Source organism: Scyliorhinus torazame, chromosome 1, assembly GCF_047496885.1.
Source record: "Scyliorhinus torazame isolate Kashiwa2021f chromosome 1, sScyTor2.1, whole genome shotgun sequence".
NCBI classification, from domain to species: Eukaryota; Metazoa; Chordata; class Chondrichthyes; order Carcharhiniformes; family Scyliorhinidae; genus Scyliorhinus; species Scyliorhinus torazame.
The window spans coordinates 420250847-420268779 of NC_092707.1; the positions used below are offsets into that span (position 1 = coordinate 420250847).

General features: G+C 53.0%; 1 protein-coding gene across 1 annotated transcript in view; it reads right to left on the bottom strand.

Moving 5' to 3' along the window:
• LOC140428672 (adenylate cyclase type 8-like) overlaps nucleotides 1-17933 on the bottom strand; it is a 377241-nt gene that overhangs the window by 13558 nt on the left and 345750 nt on the right. The window contains exon 17 of the mRNA XM_072515387.1: nucleotides 7813-7933. Coding sequence (XP_072371488.1) covers nucleotides 7813-7933 — 121 coding nt within the window. The remainder of the gene's footprint in view (nucleotides 1-7812; nucleotides 7934-17933) is intronic.

Here is a 17933-nt window from a genome sequence, read left to right on the forward strand (position 1 = left end):
GCTCCCCTTTTTGAACAAAGGGACCACATTTGCTATCCTCCAGTCCTCTGGCACTATTCCTGTAGCCAATGATGACATAAAAATCAAAGCCAATGGTCCAGCAATCTCTTCCCTGGCCTCCCAGAGAATCCTAGGATAAATCCCATCAGGTCCCGGGGACTTATCTATTTTCAGCCTGTCCAGAATTGCCAACACCTCTTCCCTACGTACCTCAATGCCATCTAATCTATTTACCTGGAGCTCAACATTCTCCTCCACAACATTATCTTTTTCCTGAGTGAATACTGACGAAAAATATTCATTTAGTATCTCGCCTATCTCTTCAGACTCTACACACAACTTCCCATCCCTGTCCTTGACTGGTCCTACTCTTTCCCTAGTCATTCGCTTATTCCTGACATACCTATAGAAAGCTTTTGGGTTTTCCTTGATCCTTCCTGCCAAATACTTCTCATGTCCCCTCCTTGCTCGTCTTAGCTCTCTCTTTAGATCCTTCCTCGCTACCTTGTAACTATCCATCGCCCCAACTGAAGCTTCACACCTCATCTTCACATAGGCCTCCTTCTTCCTCTTAACAAGAGATTCCACTTCTTTGGTAAAACACGGTTCCCTCGCTCGGCACCTTCCTCCCTGCCTGACTGAACACGCAGTAGCTGATCCTTGAACAAGCTCCACTTATCCAGTGTGTCCAACACTTGCAGCCTACTTCTCCACCTTATCCCCCCCAAGTCACGTCTAATGGCATCATAATTTCCCTTCCCCCAGCTATAACTCTTGCCCTGCGGTGTATACTTATCCCTTTCCATCCTTAACGTAAACGTCACCGAATTGTGGTCACTGTCCCCAAAGTGCTCTCCTACCTCCAAATCCAACACCTGGCCTGGTTCATTACCCAAAACCAAATCCAACGTGGCCTCGCCTCTTGTTGGCCTGTCAACAAACTGCGTCAGGAAACCCTCCTGCACACACTGTACAAAAAACGACCCATCTAATGTACTCGAACTATATCTTTTCCAGTCTATATTTGGAAAGTTAAAGTCTCCCATAATAACTACCCTGTTACTTTCGCTCTTATCCAGGATCATCCTCGCCATCCTTTCCTCTACATCCCTAGAACTATTTGGAGGCCTCCATCAGGTCGCCCCTCAACCTCCGTCGTTCCTGTGAGAAATGGGCGAGGTATTAAATACATTGCATCAGTATTCACCAAAGAGAAGGAATTGGTGGATGTTGAGACTGGAGAAGGGTGTGTAGATAGCCTGGGTCACATTGAGATCCAAAAAGACGAGGTGTTGGATGTCTTGAAAAATATTAAGGTGGATAAGTCCCCAGGGCCTGATGGGATCTACCCCAGAATACTGAAGGAGGCTAGAGAGGAAATTGCTGAGGCCTTGACAGAAATCTTTGGAACCTCACTGTCTTCAGGGGATGTCCCAGAGGACTGGAGAATAGCCAATGTTGTTCCTTAGTTTAAAAAGGGTAGCAAGGATAATCCAGGGAACTACAGGTTGGTGAGCCTTACGTCAGTGGTAGGGAAATTACTGGAGAGAACTCTTCGAGACAGGATCTACTCCCATTTGGAAGCAAGTGGACGTATTAGCGAAAGGCAGCATGGTTTTGTGAAGGGGAGGTCGTGTCTCACTAACATGATAGAGTTTTTCGAGGAGGTCACAAAGATGATTGATGCATGTAGAGCAGTGGATGTTGTCTATATGGACTTCAGTAAGGCCTTTTACAAGGTCCGTCATGGTAGACTAGTACAAAACGTGAAGTCACACCGGATCAGAGGTGAGCTGGCAAGATGGATATAGAACTGGCTAGGTCATAGAAGGCAGAGGGTAGCAATGGAAGGAAGCTTTTATGATTGGAGGGCAGTGACTAGTGTTGTTCCGCAGGGATCAGTGCTGGGACCTTTGCTGTTTGTAGTATATATAAATGATTTGGAGGAAAATGTAACTGGTCTGATTAGTAAGTTTGCAGACGACACAAAGGTTGGTGGAATTGCGGATAGCGATGAGGACTGTCAGAGGATACAGCAGGATTTAGATTGTTTGGAGACTTGGGCGGAGAGATGGCAGATGGAGTTTAATCCGGACAAATGTGAATGGTAGAACCCTCAAGAGTATTGAAAGTCAAAGAGATCTAGGAGTACAGGTCCACAGGTCACTGAAAGTGGCAACACAAGTGGAGAAGGTAGTCAAGAAGGCATACGGCATGCTTGCCTTCATTGGACGGGCATTGAGTATAAAAATTGGCAAGTCATGTTGCAGCTGTATAGAACCTTAGTTAGGCCACACTTGGAGTATAGTGTTCAATTCTGGTCGCCACATTACCAGAAGGATGTGGAGGCTTTAGAGAGGGTGCAGAAGAGATTTACCAGGATGTTGCCTGGTATGGAGGGCATTAGCTATGAGGAGCGGTTGAATAAAGTCGGTTTGTTCTCACAGGAACGACGGAGGTTGAGGGGCGACCTGATGGAGGTCTACAAAATTATGAGGGGCATAGACAGAGTGGATAGTCAGAGGCTTTTCCCCGGGGTAGAGGGGTCAATTACTAGGGGGCATAGGTTTAAGGTGAGAGGGGCAAGGTTTAGAGTAGATGTACGAGGCAAGTTTTTTACACAGAGGGTAGTGGGTGCCTGGAACGCGCTACCGGAGGAGGTGGTAGAAGCAGGGAAGTTAAGGGGCATCTTGACAAATACATGAATAGGATGGGGATAGAGGGATATGGACCCCGGACGTGTGGATGATTTCATGTTTGACGGGCAGCATGGTCGGCACGGGCTTGGAGGGCCGAAGGGCCTGTTCCTGTGTTGTACTTTTCTTTGTTCCTGGGTCTGCGGGGTGGGGAGGAGGTCCATGCGTGTTTGTGTTTTCAGATGGGTGGAGATATGATCCCGACCTGTCAGCAGGACTCGTGGGTTCCAGGGGGGCGATTCTCCGAGCCCCGCGCCGGAGAATCAGAGCAACCGCGCCACAATGCCCCAACGCCGGCACGCAATTCTCCAAGGGGCGGAATATGGGCGGCATTTGTGCCGGTGCGTTTGACGCGGTGCTGGCCACTGGAATTGGCGGGGCCGCCGATTCTCCGGCCCGGATGGGCCGGGGGGCCGCTCCGACGAGACAGAGTCCCTCCGGCGCAATTCACCGCTGGTCGCTGCCGGCGGGAACGGTCGGGGGGCGGCCTGTGGGGGATGGGGGGGTGGGCTCTTTCACCAGGGTGGGCCTCCAATTGGGTCTGGCCCGCGATCGGGGCGCGCTGATCGGCGGGCCGGCTCCCCCCCCCCCCCCCCCCGAGACTACTTCCTGGCGTGGCCGTCCCCTGAACACCGACCCCACGTTGGGTCGCGGCCGGCGCACGTAAGAAGTTCCCCGTGCATGCGCAGGATGGCGCGGCCCCCACTGGGCCCCCACGGAGGCCCCAGAATGGGGTCTGGGAACCGGCACCGACGCCAGAGTGAAACACTCCGGTTTTTACTCCCGCGTCGCCACTTAGACTCCCGTTGGGAGAATCCCACCCCACATCTTCCATTTTTGCTCAGGTTATTTGAGAATATGGTGGGAAAAGCAGCAATGCAGCTTGTTATCATCGGCCCTCCGCCATTCCCACCCAAGACAACATTGAAAGAAAACCATAAAATTCCACCAGAGTGTTTGTCTGGCAGAGGTCAGTCCGAAAGATTTTGAAATTTTGCAACTGAAACAAGTCCAAAGGTGAGCAGGTTCGGTGGATTGGTCGTGATCAGTGGCCCTTAGCGCCCAAAAAGGTTAGGTGGGGTTACTGGGCAGCACGGTAGCACAGTGGTTAGCATAATTGCTTCACCACTCCAGTGTCCCAGGTTCGATTCCCCGGCTTGGGTCACTGTCTGTGCGGAGTCTGCACATCCTCCCCATGTGTGCGTGGGTTTCCTCCGGGTGCTCCGGTTTCCTCCCACAGTCCAAAGATGTGCAGGTTAGGTGGATTGGCCATGATAAATTGCCCTTACTGTCCAAAATTGCCCTTAGTGTTGGGTGGGGTTACTGGGTTATGGGGATAGGGTGAAGATGTGGGCTTGGGTAGGGTGCTCTTTCCAAGAACCGCTGCAGACTCGATGGGCTGAATGGCCTCCTTCTATGATTCCTCATGCCTACCCAGGTCTCCATTCCATCTCACAATATAAACATAAGAAATAAGAGGTGGAGCTGGTCCTCGAACCTGCCCTGCCTTTGAGTACGATCATCGCTGGGCTCATTGTTGCCATCGCCTCTTTTTCCTCCCTGACCCGCACAACTTAACTGTCTTGTTGATCAAAATCTAGCTCAGCCTTGTATGTATTGAATGATCCCGCCTCACTGGCCTCTGAGAAAGGGAATTCCAAAGATTGATGACACTCTGAAAGAGGAAATTCCTTCTCCTTTATTCTGAAACCGTGCTCCTGAGCTCTAGATTTCCTCACAAGAGGAACCCGCCTCTCAGAATGCACCCTATCAAGTCCCTCGCAGGATAATATATGCTTTAATAAGATCTCCTCTTGTTCTTCTAAACTCTAATGATGGGACCAAGCTACTTAACCTTTCCTCAAAAGACCAGCTGAGGTTTCAGCCGAGTGAATGTTCTCAAAGCGGCTCCAATAAAAGTACATTCCTCCATCAAGGAGACAGAACTGTACACAGTACAGGTGTGTCTCACCTTTGTCCAGTACAGTTGGAGCAAGGCCTCTTTTATATTCCATCCCCTTTACAATAAAGAGCAGCGTCCCATGTGTCGACCCACTCACTCCCTGTTCCTGCTTGCTAACCTTTTGTAATTCATGTACAAGGACACCAAGACCCCTCCGTACCTTTCTGACCTTCTTTTTTACTCAGCCCCTAGCCCCCTGAGTAGTACCGCTTTCTAAGGTTTAATTGTATTGGAGGTAGCCACATGGACCACAACAATTGGATGCTTCCCCTCCTGCTCCAAGCTCCTCTCCAGCTGCGAGGAGATGTCTCGAACTCCATGCTGGCTTCAACACATCTGCAATAGCTCCCATTCATGCCTTTTACTGTTCCAACACTCACCTGGCTGCCCTTCAATTTTGACTGATCGAAGATTCTGTTGTTCTTATTCTAAATGCAGCAAATCCCACCCACAGCTCCTGTGTTCACTCAAACACATTGACGCCCAGTCCGACTGGATCATGAATTTACATTCTCATCCTGGTTTTCAAATTCCTCCACCTCTTAAACCTCTGGGATCCCTTGCTAAAATTCCTCGCCTTTCTCTCCTCATTAAGAACTTTCTTCTTTGAGCAAATATTTGCTCACCTGTCCATGATGTAATTCTGCAGGTACTTTGCAAAGTACCTTGATACACTTTCCAGCATTAAAGTCTTTGGTATGATCACAAGTTGTTGCGGTTGTATTTAAATACAAATTGCTGTTATTATGTCGGTCCTTGTATGATCCAGAAATTTGCGAATGACACAGGAATAGTGAGGAAGATACCCATAGTCTTCAGGAGGATATCAATGGATTGGTCAGGTAGGCAGAGTCATGACAATTCAATTGGGAGAAGTGTGAGGTCGTCCACTGGGGGAGGGTCAACTAGGTAAAGGTAAAACTTTAAACGGTAAGACCCTAGAGAGTACTAGAGATTAGGGACCTAGGGGTGCATTTGCACAGATCCCTGAAAGTGGCAGGTAAGGAAGGTTAAGAAAGGTTTTTTCATTCATAGAATCATCATAGAATTTACAGTGCAGAAGGAGGCCATTTGGCCCATCGAGTCTGCACCGGCTCTTGGAAAGAGCACCCCACTTAAGCCCACGCCTCCACCCTATCCCCATAACCCAGTAACCCCATCTAAACTTTTGGACACTAAAGGGCAGTTTATCATGGCCAATCCACTTGACCTGCACATCTTTGGACTGTGGGAGGAAACCGGAGCACCCGGAGGAAACCCACGCAGACACGGGGAGAACGTGCAGACTCCGCACAGACAGTGACCCAAGCCGGGAATCGAACCCAGGTCCCTGGAGCTGTGAAGCAACAGTGCTAACCACTGTGTCACCGTGCCACATTGCTGTGGGTCTGGAGTCACATGTAGGCCAGACCAGTAAGGACATGAAACCCGGGTTTCCAGCGTATCGCCCTGGGTCTCTGCGTGGGTCTCGACCTGAGAAAGGACATATTGGCACTGGAGGGAGTGCAGAGGAGATTCACTAGGTTGATCCCAGAGTTGAGGGGATTAGATTATGACGAGAGGTTGAGTAGACTGGGACTGTACTCATTGGAGTTTAGAAGGATGCAGGGGGATCTTATTGAAACATATAAAATTATGAAGGGAATAGATAGGATAGATACGGGCAGGTTGTTTCCACTGGCGGGTGAAAGCAGAACTAGGGGGCATAGCCTTAAAATAAGGGGAAGTAGATTTAGGACCGAGTTTAGGAGGAACTTCTTCACCCAAAGGGTTGTGAATCTCTGGAATTCCTTGCCCAGTGAAGCAGTTGAGGCTCCTTCTTTAAATGTTTTTAAGAAAAAGATAAATACCTTTCTAAAGAATAAAGGGATTAAGGGTTATGGTGTACGGGCCGGAGAGTGGAGCTGAGTCCACAAAGATCAGCCATGATCTCATTAAATGTCGGAGCAGGCTCGAGGGGCCAGATGGCCGACTCCTGCTCCTAGTTCTTATGTTCTTATGTTCATCACCAGTCCGGGGCAGCACGGTAGCATTGTAGATAGCACAATTGCTTCACAGCTCCAGGGTCCCAGGTTCGATTCCGGCTTGGGTCACTGTCTGTGCGGAGTCTGCACATCCTCCCCGTGTGTGCGTGGGTTTCCTCCGGGTGCTCTGGTTTCCTCCCACAGTCCAAAGATGTGCAGGTTAGGTGGATTGGCCATGATAAATTGCCCTTAGTGACCAAAATTTCCCATCGTGTTGGGTGGGGTTACTGGGTTATGGGGATGGGGTGGAGGTGTTGACCTTGGGTAGGGTGCTCTTTCCAAGAGCCAGTGAAGACTCGATGGTTAGAATTGCCTCCTTCTGCACTGTAGATTCTATGATAATCTATGACAATAGTCCACTGTCTCCCCCTGTATTTCCTTCCCTTTATTAGCCAAGGTATAGAGTACAAGAGCAGGAAGGTTATGCTGGAGCTGTATAAACCGCTGGTTAGGCCCCAGCTGGAGTACTGTGTGCCGTTCCAGTCGCCACACTATAGAAAGGAAGTGATTGCTCTGGAGAGGGTGCGGAGGAGATTGCCCGGGATGCTGCCTGGGATGGAGGGTGTGAGCTATGAGGAAAGAGTGGGTCGGCTGGGGCTGGTTTCCCTGGGGCAGTGAAGGTTGAGAGGGGACCTGAGAGAGGAGGATAAGATTCTGAGGGGATTAGACAGTGTGGGTGGACAGGCACTTTCCCCATCCACAGAGGGGTCAGTAACCAGGGAGCGTGGATTTAAGGTAAGAGGTAGAAGGCGATGAGGGGAGTTGAGGAGAAACCTTTTCACTCGGAAGGTAGTGCGAGTCTGGAACTCACTGCCTGAAAGGGTGGCTGAGTCAGAAACACTGCTAACATCTACGCAGGGTTTAGATATTCAATTATATTGCCAGAAGCTCCAGGGCTGTGGGCCAAGCATTGGAAAGTGGGATAAGTGCAGTCAGACCTTTGTTACCAACATGGGGACGATGGGCCGAATGGGCACCTTCTGTGCGGTAAACGTTGATGAACCGAGGAACTTCACCATTCCATTGTTCATTCGTACTGATCCTCAAACCCTCTCTTCTACAATCTATCCATAATGAACCCTTCTCCTTTTCCACTCTCTGCCCTGACCTACCTGCTGCAGCCACTTACCAACCCGGAGTTTAAAGTTGATATGGGAATGTTTGTGTATTTCTTCCATGGTGTTTTCCAGAGAGAGTGCAAAGTCCGCCAGGTTGCACAGATGTCCCCACTCATCTTCGTCTTCATTTTCCTGAAACAAAACCTCGATTAATATTTTCCCATATTGGGACACAGCTTTGCACGGCAATAATAATAATAATATAATAATCACCTTTTATTGTCACAAGTATGAAGTTATTGTGAAAAGCCCCTAGTCGCCACATTCCGGCGCCTGTTCGGGGAGGCCGGTACGGGAATTCAACCCGCGCTGCTGACCTTGTTTTGCGTCACAAGCCAGCTGTTTAGTCCACTGAGCTAAACCAGCCCATTGTGGCATTCCTGGGAATGCTGACCATGGTTTGTTCTTGCAGTTCCGGACATGGAGAGTTGCTGACTTACTCTAATGCTGTGTGAAGTATGGTGACCCCACCCCCCACCCCCCATGAGAACAAGGAGTAGTTCGCAGTGTCAGTGAGCAGTGTGTCCCACGCCTTGCACTTTTCCAACTTTGTCGAGACACAATATAGCAATTTATAAATCACAAAGCAGCAATTCACCTTTTCCCCTCCGAGGACGCGGGGCAGTGAACACGGAGACCATTTGATCTATAAGAAGTGGTGGATTTTGTACAGAAAAACGCGAGTGTTTGGGCTGAGTCGATGTGAAGAAGGAGATGGGGTGGGCGAGGGGACAGAACTGGGAAATCGAAACCTTCCTCCAACTCATCAAAGACACACATTCCCCATCCCGGGAGGCCCGGAATGCATTTCCCCGATGGGACTGAGAATCAGGCATTGGGGAAAATCGGGATCGGCTCCGATCCCCTGCTGTTGGCGTGAGCGATGTCCAGGATGCGTGCCGGCAGAGGGGTGTAAATCAATGCAAATGGGGTTTAATGATCCATTTACATACATATAGCGGGCCCGGTGCCCGATGCTCCGGTTTCCCGTGACTCTCCCAACCCCACAGGGATCCCTGCCTCTGCAGACCCCCAACATACAGACCCCCCTGCTCCCCCAGAAAAGGAACCCCTGTCTGGTAGTTAGGGAGCAGCCCAGACAGGGTCAGTGGGAAGCATTAGAGGTGTAATACTCCGCCCTGCAGCCCCAGGTGTCCATTCCCCGAAGGAGAGCAGCTGGACCTGTGTCGGGTTCCCGCAGATCCGCAAACCTTCATAGCTTTCAGTAGCGAAGTGTGATTGACAGCTTGTAAAAAACATCTGCAGCGTTGATCCATTTATATCCTTTCACGCTTAAGTGGCCCAAGTAGTGAAACCCCAATGTTTGTAAACCTTGACCACATCAAAGAGAGGTAAGTGCATTCCAAGCACTAAGTGCATTCCAATCACTCAAGTGTGTGATTTCACTGCGCCTACCTCGCAACATAGTGGCCCAATAGTGAGATTCCCTCGGGATTACACAGCACAGCAGCCCCCCACACCCGGACAGTCTGGATGCCCCTATTTATTTTATGAAACCTCCTCAGAATGTTGAAACCAATCAAATCTCCTCAATACCGCAACTTTTCATAATGAACACCTCTGATTGCTGATGATTTTGTGAACCTCAACTGTACACTCTCTCCATGAGAGACACCCCAAAGCGTTTAATTACCAACTAAATATTTTGAACTATGGTTACTGGTGCAATGTAGCAAATGCAGCAGCCAATTTGTGCAAAGCAAGATTCCACCAACAGCAGGGCGGTATTGATCAGGCAATCTGCTTTAACCATATTGCTGAGGCCGAGACACTGGGGGGAGCTCGTGGCCATGGAGTTTATTCAGTAAATCCGAGAGGACAGCGGGACCTGAATTAAAATTTTCACCGAAAAACTGGCCCTCGTGACAGAGCTGGCACCAGGAGTGTCAGCTTGGACTGGCTTCTTGAGGGGGCCTGAAACTACAGCCCACTGACTTTGGACAAGAGTGAGGGCCATTGGGCCATGGTTGACACAGCTTTGGCATGCTTCGCGAAATCAGGGAGCTAAAACTGGAAACAATATTCCGATCAACAGCCACACATTTTACTTTTGAATTCTGTACTCTTCATTTCTGAAGTAGTGGATTGCATTTGTTTTCTTAATAATTTTATCAACTTAACTTCTAAGTTATGTATCTGAACCTCGCTGCCTCTCTCTTCCTGAATTCCTTTTAAAGTTTACAGACAAAGATGCATTGGTCTGAAATTTATTGTAAATTAGGCCATGATCACCTGATCAATATTGGGATGAGAAAATATCAGCCATGACGAATGGCGGAGCAGACTCGATGGGCCGAGTGGCCTAATTCTGCTCCCATGTCTTATGGTCTTGAGTTAAATTAACACCATGTTTGCTGGGAAATTGATGAGAATATTGGGATTCACTGATTTAAAAAAAATCATTCATGGGATGTGTGTGTTGCTGGCTAGACCAACATGTGTTGTCCATCCCTAATTGCCCTTGAGAGGCTGGTGGTAAACCATTTTCTTGAACTGCCTCAGTCCCTGAGATGTAGGTGCACTCACTGTTCTGTTAGGGAGGGAGTTCCTGGACTTTGACCCAGCGACAGTGAAGGAACGGCGATACATTTCCCAGTCAGGATTGTGAGTGACTTGGAGGGGAACCTCCAGCTGGTGGGGCTCCCCGGTGTCTGCTGCTCTTGTCCTTCTTGATGGCGGTGGTCGTGGCCAGGTGCAGTTTAAGGAGCCTTGGTGAGTTGCTGCAGTGCATCTTATAAATTATACACACGGCTGCCACTGTGTTGGTGCAGGGAGTGAATGTTGAAGGTGGTGGAAGGGGTGCCAATCAAGTGGGGCTGCTTTGTCCTGGATGGTGTTGAGCTTCTCGAGTGTTGTTGGAGCCGCACACACCCAGGCAGGGGGAGAGTATTCCATCACACTCCTGACTTGTGCCTTGTAGATGGTGGACAGCCTTTGGGAGGTCAGGAGGTGAGTTATTCACCTTTAACCTGGTCTTGCAATGACAGTATTTATCTGTCCAGTTCAGTTTGTGATCACTGGTAACTCCCAGGGCGATAGTGGTGTAATATCACCAGGCTAGCAACCCAGGGGCCCGGGATTGTGTTCTGAGGACACAGGACTGAATCCCACAAGGCAGCTGGTGGACCTTAAATTCAGTTAGAATGTAGAATGGAATCCTACAGTGCAGGAGGCCATTCAGCTCATCGACCCCACACCGACCCTCCGAAAGAGCACCTTATCCAGGCCCAATGCCTCACCCTATCCTGGTAACTCAACCTAACCTTTGGACACTCAGGGGCAATTTATCACGGCCAATCCACTGAATCTGCACATCTTTGGACTGTGGGGGGAAACCGGAGCACCCGGAGGAAACCCACCCAGACGCGGGGAGAACGTGCAGAGTCACCCGAGGCGGGAATCGAACCCGGGTCCCTGGAGCTGTGAGGCAGCAGTGCTAGCCACTGTGCCAGTGTGCCACCCCACATCATAGTCATTTGGTAATAAAGAATTGGAGCATTCCTAAAACAAAATCTAAACAGCTATTAAAGCTTTTTGTTTTACACTGATCAGAACATTTCATAAGAGTTCCAGATTAAACAGAACAATAATTTATACAGCATGAGAAAAGAGTGCTGATTGGTTAGCAAGTGGGTGCTGATTGATAGAGCGTTGTCATGAAGAATGCACCAGGGAACAATTAACTGCCAAGCTTTTGTTCAAATTCAAACTCGGCATGTTGGCTGTGATTGAAGAAGACATTGTCATGGGGAATGACCTGACGAGGTGCTGTCTTGGGAGTTTTTGTTGAATAAGGACAGGGAATGTGAATGGATATAGTTTCTCGTACGCAGAAGTGACCCACACAGTGACTCTTACTTATAATCTTAAAGTGGTTTTCAGTGTATTCTTTCAGACAATCAAGTTTGTTAAGCAGTAGCAGAATTGCATCTATTATTTGTCATAGGTTTTGGTTTGTGCGAGCATGGGCTTGTTGGGTGAGGTAAGTACATTGCTGTTGTGGAGAGCTGCAGGGACATGCTGTTTAATACGATCTGCGGTTCCTTAGCAGGCTCCATCCTGCACTCCAAGTGGCTCGTTGAATAATCTGCCAATGGATCTCAGCTATCATCTGCCACAAGTCTACCTTCATTGGGATTCTTACAGTTCCAAACATTATAAGATTGTCTTTATTGGCAACCTTGCCGATTATTCACTGTGCGAGCTTGCTGCTAAAATTGGGCACAGTGGTTAGCACTGCTGCCTCAGGGAGCCGAGGACCTGGGTTCGATCTTGGCCCCGGGTCACTGTTAGTGGGGAGTTTGCACATTCTCCCCATGGCTGCGTGGGTCTCACTCCCACAACCCAAAGATGTGCAGGGTAGTTGGATTGACCACGCTAAATTGCCCCTTAATTGGAATCTTTCCTTTTTTTCATATAAATTTTGAGGACCCAATTAATTTTTTCCAATTAAGGGGCAATTTAGCGTGATCAATCCAACATTAGATGTAATTCCCCAATTGGACAACGTTTGCTAAACAATCCCTAACGTGTCCAGAGTTACACTGAAAACCAATTTACGATTATCACGAGGAGTGGCAGTGTGGCTCACTTATGGATGGAAACCACGGGCTAGATTTTCAAACGCTGATTTGGCGCACCGGGTTGCAATTCACCCGGCGTGCTCCTGATGGTGAGTTCTGGATCCCAGTTCGCTCCTGATGGTGAGTTCCTGATCCCAGCTCGCTCCTGATGGTGAGTTCCTGATCCCAGCTCGCTCCCATAGGCGAGTTCCTGATCCCTGCTCGCTCCTGATGGTGAGTTCTGGATCCCAGTTCGCTCCTGATGGTGAGTTCCTGATCCCAGCTCGCTCCTGATGGTGAATTCCGGATCCCAGCTCGCTCCCATAGGCCAGTTCCTGATCCCAGCTCGCTCCCATAGGCGAGTTCCTGATCCCTGCTCGCACCCGATGGTGAGTTCTGGATCCCAGCTCGCTCCTGATGGTGAGTTCCTGATCCCAGCTCGCTCCCGATGGTGAGTTCCGGACCCCGGCTCGCTCCCATAGGCGAGTTCCTGATCCCCGCCCGCTCCTGATGGTGAGTTCCTGATCCCAGCTCGCTCCTGATGGTGAATTCCGGATCCCAGCTCGCTCCCGATGGCGAGTTCCTGATCCCAGCTCGCTCCCATAGGCGAGTTCCTGATCCCTGCTCGCGCCCGATGGTGAGTTCTGTTTCCCAGCTCGCTCCTGATGGGGAGTTCCTGATCCCAGCTCGCTCCCGATGGTGAGTTCCGGATCCCAGCTCGCTCCCGTAGGCGAGTTCCTGATCCCTGCTCGCACCTGATGGTGTGTTCTGGATCCCAGCTCACTCCCGATGGCGAGTTCCTGATCCCGGCTCGCTCCCGATGGTGAGTTCCGGATCCCGGCTCGCTCCCGATGGTGAGTTCCGAATCCCTGCTCGCTCCCATAGGCGGGTTCCTGATCCCAGCTCGTTCCCGATGGTGAGTTCCTGATCCCAGCTCGCTCCCGATGGCGAGTTCCGAATCCCAGCTCGCCCCCATAGGCGAGTTCCTGATCCCAGCTCGCTCCCGATGGGGAGTTCCTGATCCCAGCTCGCTCCCGATGGCGAGTTCCTGATCCCAGCTCGCTCCCGATGGTGAGTTCCAGATCCCAGCTCGCTCCCGATGGTGAGTTCCTGATCCCAGCTCGCTCCCGATGGGGAGTTCCGGATCCCAGCTCGCTCCCGATGGGGAGTTCCTGATCCCAGCTCGCTCCCGATGTTGAGTTCCTGATCCCTGCTCACTCCCGATGACGAGTTCCGGATCCCAGCTCGCTCCCATAGGCGGGCTCCTGATCCCAGCTCGCTCCCGATGGTGAGTTCCTGATCACAGCTCGCTCCCGATGGTGGGTTCCTGATCCCAGCTCGCTCCCGATGGGGAGTTCCCGATCCCAGCTTGCTCCCGATGGCGAGTTCCTGATCCCAGCTCGCTCCCGATGGTGAGTTCCTGATCACAGCTCGCTCCCGATGTTGAGTTCCTGATCCTGGCTCGCTCCCGATGGCGAGTTCCGAATCCCAGATCGCTCCCATAGGCAAGTTCCTGATCCCAGCTCGCTCCTAATGGGGAGTTCCGGATCCCAGCTCGCTCCCGATGGGGAGTTCCTGATTCCAGCTCGCTCCCATAGGCGAGTTCCTGATCCCTGCTCGCTCCCGATGACGAGTTCCGGATCCCAGCTCCCACCCATAGGCGAGTTCCTGATCCCAGCTCGCTCCCAATGGTGAGTTCCGGATCCCAGCACGATCCCATAGGCGAGTTCCGGATCCCGGGTCATTCCCGATGACGAGTTTGGATAGAGGCTCGCTCCCATAGGCGAGTTCCCGATCCCACCTCGCTCCCATAGGCGAGTTCCTGATCCCTGCTCGCACCCGATGGTGAGTTCTGGATCCCAGCTCGCTCCCGTTGGGGAGTTTCCGATCCCAGCTCGTTCCCATAGGCGAGTTCCTGATCCCTGCTCGCACCCGATGGTGAGTTCTGGATCCCAGCTCACTCCCGATGGCGAGTTCCTGATCCCAGCTCGCTCCCGATGGTGAGTTCCGGATCCCGGCTCGCTCCCGATGGTGAGTTCCGAATCCCTGCTCGCTCCCATAGGCGGGTTCCTGATCCCAGCTCGCTCCTGATGGCGAGTTCCTGATCCCAGCTCGCTCCCGATGGCGAGTTCCTGATCCCAGCTCGCACCCATAGGCGAGTTCCTGATCCCAGCTCGCTCCCGATGGTGAGTTCCGGATCCCAACACGCTCCCATAGGCGAGTTCCGGATCCCAAGTCATTCCCGATGACGTGTTTGGATAGTGGCTTGCTCCCATAGGCGAGTTCCTGATCCCCGCCCGCTCCCATAGGCGGGTTCCTGATCCCAGCTCGCTCCCGATGGTGAGTTCCTGATCCCAGCTCGCTCCCGATGGTGGGTTCCTGATCCCAGCTCGCTCCCGATGGGGAGTTCCGGATCCCAGCTCGCTCCCGATGGGGAGTTCCGGATCCCAGCTCGCTCCCGATGGGGAGTTCCGGATCCGAGCTCGCTCCCGATGCTGAGTTCCTGATCCCGGCTCGCCCGAGTCATTCCCGATGACGAGTTTGGATAGTGGCTTGCTCCCATAGGCGAGTTCCTGATCCCCGCCCGCTCCCATAGGCGGGTTCCTGATCCCAGCTCGCTCCCGATGGTGAGTTCCTGATCCCAGCTCGCTCCCGATGGTGGGTTCCTGATCCCAGCTCGCCCCCGATGGGGAGTTCCGGATCCCAGCTCGCTCCCGATGGGGAGTTCCGGATCCCAACTCGCTCCCGATGGGGAGTTCCGGATCCCAGCTCGCTCCCGATGATGAGTTCCTGATCCCGGCTCGCTCCCGATGGCGAGTTCCGAATCCCAGCTCGCTCCCGATGGGGAGTTCCGGATCCCAGCTCGCTCCCGATGCTGAGTTCCTGATCCCGGCTCGCCCGAGTCATTCCCGATGACGAGTTTGGAAAGTGGCTTGCTCCCATAGGCGAGTTCCTGATCCCTGCCCGCTCCCATAGGCGGGTTCCTGATCCCAGCTCGCTCCCGATGGTGAGTTCCTGATCCCAGCTCGCTCCCGATGGTGGGTTCCTGATCCCAGCTCGCTCCCGATGGGGAGTTCCGGATCCCAGCTCGCTCCCGATGGGGAGTTCCGGATCCCAACTCGCTCCCGATGGGGAGTTCCGGATCCCAGCTCGCTCCCGATGATGAGTTCCTGATCCCGGCTCGCTCCCGATGGCGAGTTCCGAATCCCAGATCGCTCCCGATGGCGAGTTCCGAATCCCAGATCGCTCCCATAGGCGAGTTCCTGATCCCAGCTCGCTCCCGATGGTGAGTTCCTGATCACAGCTCGCTCCCGATGGTGGGTTCCTGATCCCAGCTCGCTCCCGATGGGGAGTTCCCGATCCCAGCTTGCTCCCGATGGCGAGTTCCTGATCCCAGCTCGCTCCCGATGGTGAGTTCCTGATCACAGCTCGCTCCCGATGTTGAGTTCCTGATCCTGGCTCGCTCCCGATGGCGAGTTCCGAATCCCAGATCGCTCCCATAGGCAAGTTCCTGATCCCAGCTCACTCCTAATGGGGAGTTCCGGATCCCAGCTCGCTCCCGATGGGGAGTTCCAGATTCCAGCTCGCTCCCATAGGCGAGTTCCTGATCCCAGCTCGCTCCCGATGGTGAGTTCCGGATCCCAGCACGATCCCATAGGCGAGTTCCGGATCCCGGGTCATTCCCGATGACGATTTTGGATAGTGGCTCGCTCCCATAGGCGAGTTCCCGATCCCACCTCGCTCCCATAGGCGAGTTCCTGATCCCTGCTCGCACCCGATGGTGAGTTCTGGATCCCAGCTCGCTCCCGTTGGGGAGTTTCCGATCCCAGCTCGCTCCCATAGGTGAGTTCCTGATCCCTGCTCGCACCCGATGGTGAGTTCTGGATCCCAGCTCACTCCCGATGGCGAGTTCCTGATCCCAGCTCGCTCCCGATGGTGAGTTCCGGATCCCGGCTCGCTCCCGATGGTGAGTTCCGAATCCCTGCTCGCTCCCATAGGCGGGTTCCTGATCCCAGCTCGCTCCTGATGGCGAGTTCCTGATCCCAGCTCGCTCCCGATGGCGAGTTCCTGATCCCAGCTCGCACCCATAGGCGAGTTCCTGATCCCAGCTCGCTCCCGATGGTGAGTTCCGGATCCCAGCACGCTCCCATAGGCGAGTTCCGGATCCCAAGTCATTCCCGATGTCGAGTTTGGATAGTGGCTTGCTCCCATAGGCGAGTTCCTGATCCCCGCACGCTCCCATAGGCGGGTTCCTGATCCCAGCTCGCTCCCGATGGTGAGTTCCTGATCCCAGCTCGCTCCCGATGGTGGGTTCCTGATCCCAGCTCGCTCCCGATGGGGAGTTCCGGATCCCAGCTCGCTCCCGATGGGGAGTTCCGGATCCCAGCTCGCTCCCGATGGGGAGTTCCGGATCCCAGCTCGCTCCCGATGCTGAGTTCCTGATCCCGGCTCGCCCGAGTCATTCCCGATGACGAGTTTGGATAGTGGCTTGCTCCCATAGGCGAGTTCCTGATCCCCGCCCGCTCCCATAGGCGGGTTCCTGATCCCAGCTCGCTCCCGATGGTGAGTTCCTGATCCCAGCTCGCTCCCGATGGTGGGTTCCTGATCCCAGCTCGCTCCCGATGGGGAGTTCCGGATCCCAGCTCGCTCCCGATGGGGAGTTCCGGATCCCAACTCGCTCCCGATGGGGAGTTCCGGATCCCAGCTCGCTCCCGATGATGAGTTCCTGATCCCGGCTCGCTCCCGATGGCGAGTTCCGAATCCCAGATCGCTCCCGATGGCGAGTTCCGAATCCCAGATCGCTCCCATAGGCGAGTTCCTGATCCCAGCTCACTCCCGATGGGGAGTTCCGGATCCCAGCTCGCTCCCGATGGGGAGTTCCTGATCCCAGCTCGCTCCCATGGGCGAGTTACTGATCCCTGCTCGCTCCCGATGACGAGTTCCGGATCCCAGCTCGCTCCCATAGGCGAGTTCCTGATCCCAGCTCGCTCCCGATGGGGAGTTCCGGATCCCAGCTCGCTCCCGATGGGGAGTTCCTGATCACAGCTCGCTCCCGATGGGGAGTTCCGGATCCCAGCTCGCTCCTGATGGTGAGTTCCTGATCCCAGCTCGCTCCCGATGGCGAATTCCGAATCCCAGATCGCTCCCATAGGCGAGTTCCTGATCCCAGCTCGCTCCCGATGGGGAGTTCCTGATCCCAGCTCACTCCCGATGTTGAGTTCCTGATCCCGGCTCGCTCCCGATGGCGAATTCCGAATCCCAGATCGCTCCCATAGGCGAGTTCCTGATCCCAGCTCGCTCCTGATGGGGAGTTCTGGATCCCAGCTCGCTCCCGATGGGGAGTTCCTGATCCCAGCTCACTCCCGATGGCGAGTTCCGAATCCCAGCTTGCTCCCGATGGTGAGTTCCTGATCCCAGCTCGCTCCCGATGGTGAGTTCCTGATCCCAGCTCGCTCCCGATGGCGAGTTTCTGATCCCAGCTCGCTCCCGATGGCGTGTTCCTGATCCCAGCTCGCTCCCGATGGGGAGTTCCTGATCCCAGCTCGCTC